At 35.7% G+C, this 5,018-nt stretch overlaps 1 protein-coding gene across 1 annotated transcript; it reads left to right on the forward strand.

Annotated features, from left to right (window-relative positions):
* Positions 1–1,264: 1,264 nt before the first annotated feature.
* LOC140512434 (olfactory receptor 5K1-like) lies at positions 1,265–4,433 on the forward strand. The gene is made up of 2 exons (XM_072621539.1): positions 1,265–2,180; positions 4,351–4,433. The coding sequence occupies exons 1-2, from the start codon at positions 1,265–1,267 to the stop codon at positions 4,431–4,433; spliced, it is 999 nt and encodes a 332-aa protein (XP_072477640.1).
* Positions 4,434–5,018: the final 585 nt, after the last annotated feature.

Raw genomic sequence — 5,018 nt, forward strand, 5'->3', positions numbered from 1 at the left:
AAAGAAGATTTCTCCATGGAAGAGAATAGGAAGGAGAAATTAAGTCCCCTAATTCCAAGTACAATGATCTTTTATTTGCAATAACTTAAAACAAAGAGAAAAATGGAATGATAGGAAAAGATGGTATTGGGGTGAGGGGAGCTGAATTTTAGCAATTTTACACCTTAAAGTCAGAACCCAGCACAGATAACTCAATGTTCTTTACATTGGAAAAGGAGGAAAAGATTGACCCTTTCATGATAGGATTGGCATTTCAATAGAACAATTGAAGGTCCTACAAAATGTCAGCCAGGGAGATTTAAAAAACAATTTTGGTGGTGGGGATCAAGGAGTGAAGAGATGACGAGAGACTGGCCATATATCTCCTTAATCATGTCCTATGTGCATAGGGAGGGCTACATCTCTGTGTGAGCATGCTAATAATTAACGGTGATTTTCTTTCCCTGTTATTTGTAAAGTCTGAGCAATGCAAAATAACTTGGATAATTTAGTAGGCTATCAGAGTAGTTATTTTCAGTAGACCTTCTTTAAATTACTAACCTAAAAATATCAAAACATACAGAAAATTCTTCACTTTTTTCCCCTAGAATTCTAATGGCATTTTGATACTTCTCTTTTTAGATCTGACACAATTAAAACTAAGTCATGCTCTAAATCAATTACAAGGTGAGGGAGACAGAAGACAGTAAAATTTCATGTTGATACCTTATAAGGAGAAAGTAGAAGACTGAGTTTCAATTGTGGATAGATGTAAGGTAGAAGAAGTAATGAAAAATAATCCTAATTTTTGTACGTAGAATATTGCAAAGGTTGCTCCTTGAAAATTTTGGTCTAAATATGATGAAAAAGCTGAAAAAGAGCATTGAAGAAACATGTTTAAAGTTTTGGAAGGAAAACAAACAGACCATTCTATTTCATTACAAAGCAGGAATCTTTGCTCATGAAATTCTATGAAAGTTATCGTTATGACTCTCTAAAAGAGATACAACAGAGGAAGAGAAAGCCCAGAAAAGGACAACTAAAATGATCAAATTAATGGAGTATCTTCCAGACAATAACTCACTGAAAATAGGAGATAAGTTCCTTAAACTTAATGAACGTTCATTGATTGAGGTGGGTATAATTTAGAGTTTAGGATACAACACCAAAGGAACTTAGACTTGTCTGCACTCTAATGTCTCCTGAAAGACGTTAAGAGAAAGAAGTAGGCATGTTTTGAGGTGCATCCTAATACATATCCAAAATCTCTGTTTTCAGGACAGAGATGACTGAAAATGTCTCTTTGACAACTGAGTTTATCCTCACTGGATTTACAGATCATCAAGAACTGAAGATTCTCCTATTCATACTTTTCCTTACAATCTACCTGATAACCATAATAGGCAACATTGGACTGGTGATATTAATTTCAGTCGAACCCCAACTCCACTCACCTATGTATTTGTTTCTTGGTAACTTGGCATTCATGGATGCTTTTAATTCATGTGCTATCACTCCTAAAATGTTAATGAACTTCTTTTGTAAGGATAGAATGATTTCCCTTCATGAATGTATGGTACAATTTTATTGTCTTTGCTTAGCTGAAACTACAGCCTGTTTTCTCCTGGCAGCCATGGCATACGACCGCTATGTGGCAATATGTAATCCACTTCATTATCCCAACATGATGTCAAAGAAACTCTCCATTCAGATGATCATTGCATCACTCATGGCTGGCAACATACATTCCATGATTCATGTTGGCTTTCTCTTCAGATTAACTTTCTGCAAGTCACATCAAATCAATCATTTCTTTTGTGATGTTCTTCCTTTATACAGACTCTCTTGCACTGACCCTTATATTAATGAATTGATGATATTCATCTTCTCAGGCTCAATTCAAGTCTTCACTATAGGAGTTGTCTTATTGTCTTATCTTTACATCCTTTTTACTATCTTTAGGATGAAATCAAAGGAAGGCCGAGGCAAAGCCTTTTCCACCTGTGCATCCCATTTTGTATCTGTCTCGATATTCTATGGTTCTCTTCTCATCATGTATATTCGGCCAGGGGCAGTTGATGAAGGAGCCATAGACATACCCGTGGCCATTTTTTATACAATAGTCATTCCCTTTTTAAATTCTTTTATTTATAGCCTGAGAAACAAGGATGTAATTAGTGTCCTGAGAAAAATTATGGAGAAAAAAATCTCAGGGGGATTTGGAACAAAATTTGTACCTTGAGTTTCCTTGGTTTGAATATGGTTAAGCTTTTCATAAACAAAGTTATCCAAAAAGTGGAAGAGAAATACTTTGGATAGCACCAACTCAGAAAAATATAAAATCTAACTGAGAAGTTAATTAATGAATACCGACGTTTGAGACTAGGATACTATTTCAAGTCTTAAAAACAAGATTATTTTCAAAATGGATAGTGTCAGAGATTTAATCATCAAAAACTCAAGAAGTTAGCACACTATCAGAGATTAATTTGCAAAAGAGGAATCTATTGCATATTATTAATAATACCATGGAACTCTACCACTGTAGGTGGAATTCTGTAGGAAATGTTAGGAAAGATATGTCAGCTTTGAGGAATAGGATTTGATTTTGTACAAATTGCAAATTTTCTTTTCATTCCAAGAAACCATATAGTATAAGATGGATGATGGGAATATGAAATAAAGAACTACTAGAAAATAATACAACCAGATTGAGCAAAAACAAGCAAAACCTTCCAAATAAATCCACACCACACCCCAGACCTCTAAAAATAGCCTTGAATGAATGGTATGACTTCAGCGTAATCACTCCTTGCTTAGAGTAGGCTGTTCTGTGGCATTGTTTGGTTCTGAACTGAAAGTTTTCTGAAGTGATTGCTTTGGAAAGTGGGTTTACACAAAAAAACACTTATTGCATCATAAAAGTCATCCCAAACCTTGTTGTTCTATGATGGTAATTGCCTCACGAGTATCATCATATCACTATTAACAAATTAATTTTATGATGATAATTCATCAGTCTTGCTTAAATTATGCTATTTGTATTGAAAATATTATTTCTTCTACATTTTACATGAACTAAGTGAATTGCTAATGAAGTAAGACAAGGTCATTATTGAATTAGTCAAAAAGTTAAAGAAATATTTTCCCCAAATGGTGTTATCTGTCTACTTGGTGAATAAGAAAGGAAAACTGTGTAACGTCTTTTAATCTGGGGTAAATTATTTTATTTATCGACTACTGACAATTAGAATGTAAGCTCATTTTGAGTGTGGTTTGTTCATTCTTTCTACTTACAGGTTTTCCTCACTCACCCTTAGTCCCCAGCACCTAGTACAGTGCTGGGCACATAGTAGGTATAATAACTGTTGAATTACTTGAAGACAGCATTTGAGCTGAGTCTTGAAGGAAGATAATGTGATAGTAAAGAGAGAGAGAGTATTTCAGTCAAGGAATATTTACAATGGCACAGAGATGAGAGATGTTTTGTTCCACATTAAGAATTTCAACAAGGTCAAGACTAAATATCCTGGAGTGGGAAAATATGAAAAAAGAGGGAAATGCCTCCTCAGGAGTCATAAGACGATCAGATTCCACAGCACAAAGTGGTTGGCAAAGTATGGTCCAGGAGCCAAGCCCAGCTGTAGCCTGCTTTTGTACTACCCACAATAAAGAAAATAATTCAAGGGCTGTTAAAAAAAATAGGTGATGAGCTGAATTTGGTCCCTGGGTCATATTTTGCCAAGCTCTGCTTTAGATAACTGCTACATAGACATGAATTTGCTTATGAGATTTGTCATATGTCAAACTAAAATTCATACAGAGACTGTAACTAAGGAAGTTCTTTCTAACTCGTGTATTTACAGACATTTGCTGTCTTGATAGTAAGAGGGTGGCACAATGCTTTTTGAGCAGATGCTCACTAAACATGATGGATGAATGAAAGAATAAATGTTACAGAATTAAGTGACTTCTAAGAAGATCTAATGAGGACATGCTCATCATTTGTAAGCTTAGACAAAAAGGGAGAAGCTAGATATGTTACAGAAAAGAGACTACTAGTTATCCTAATGACTTACTTAACCCAACTCCTCCTGTTTCTCACCCAATTCCCAATAACTATTCAATGAACATGACTATATACTAATGCAACAATATTTGGTTTAAGGTAATGAGGGGTTTATGAGATGTCTGTAGCCCCAAAGTGATATTCACAGCATCTCCAGCAGCCATGAATATGCTTGAGCAATTCTGAATCTTGAAATACAGCAGACTCTCCACTCGGAAGACAGAAGCAAAACATTTATTCAAACAACAGAAACCTGAATCCCAACACAAGAAAGCCAACTCCATCATAGCAACAAAGAAACCTATACACAGTCACAAGGAAGGAGGCAACTTCATCCCCAAGTGTTCCCCCACAAATTAGTTCCCTTAAACAAAATCACAAATGATCTCTCCAAGTCACACTAGCAGCTGTCTTTCCCAACTCTGTTTGCTCTCTGACTAATTTGTTCTCAGTTCTGCTCTAGCTCTAGCCCTTCCTGTTCCAGATGACTTGGCCTATCTGACCCAGGATTCCATGTGACTTAAGTAAATCACGCGGACCTATTAATGGATCAGAAAGATCGTACCATTAAGAAACAAAATTCCATTAACAATAAGCAAAAATGCATTATCAATACAATGTCTCACCATTCTAGAGGGTTAACCTGTACAAATTCTGATTCTCTTGAGTTGGATAAGAATGGAGAATAAGTCATACTGCAGAGGAACTGAGCAGTGGGACACATATCCTGGATGCCCACCAGAGCAAGAATATAATGGAAGATAGGTCACAATTGGAGGATGACAGTAGAGCTTGCTTAAATCTGTACTCTTTCTTTGTATTCCCATCTAATGTCTCAAGAATATTAGATCAATTATGGTGATGCTAAATAAAGTTTGCTAAAACAAAATGTAATTAGTTCCGGTAAAGATGGCAGCATGAAAGTCTTAGTCAAACCCCTCTTTCTCTTCACGGATTCTTAGCCTGTGGT

The sequence above is a fragment of the Notamacropus eugenii genome, chromosome 6, assembly GCF_028372415.1.
Source record: "Notamacropus eugenii isolate mMacEug1 chromosome 6, mMacEug1.pri_v2, whole genome shotgun sequence".
NCBI classification, from domain to species: domain Eukaryota; kingdom Metazoa; phylum Chordata; class Mammalia; order Diprotodontia; family Macropodidae; genus Notamacropus; species Notamacropus eugenii.

Excerpts from the sequence above, each read along its gene's own strand:
- LOC140512434 (XM_072621539.1), top strand. The coding sequence starts at position 1,265 with ATGACTGAAAATGTCTCTTTGACAACTGAGTTTATCCTCACTGGATTT. Across the intron at positions 2,181-4,350 it reads CCTGAGAAAAATTATGGAGA|TATACACAGTCACAAGGAAG; the intron begins AAAAAATCTCAG and ends AACAAAGAAACC.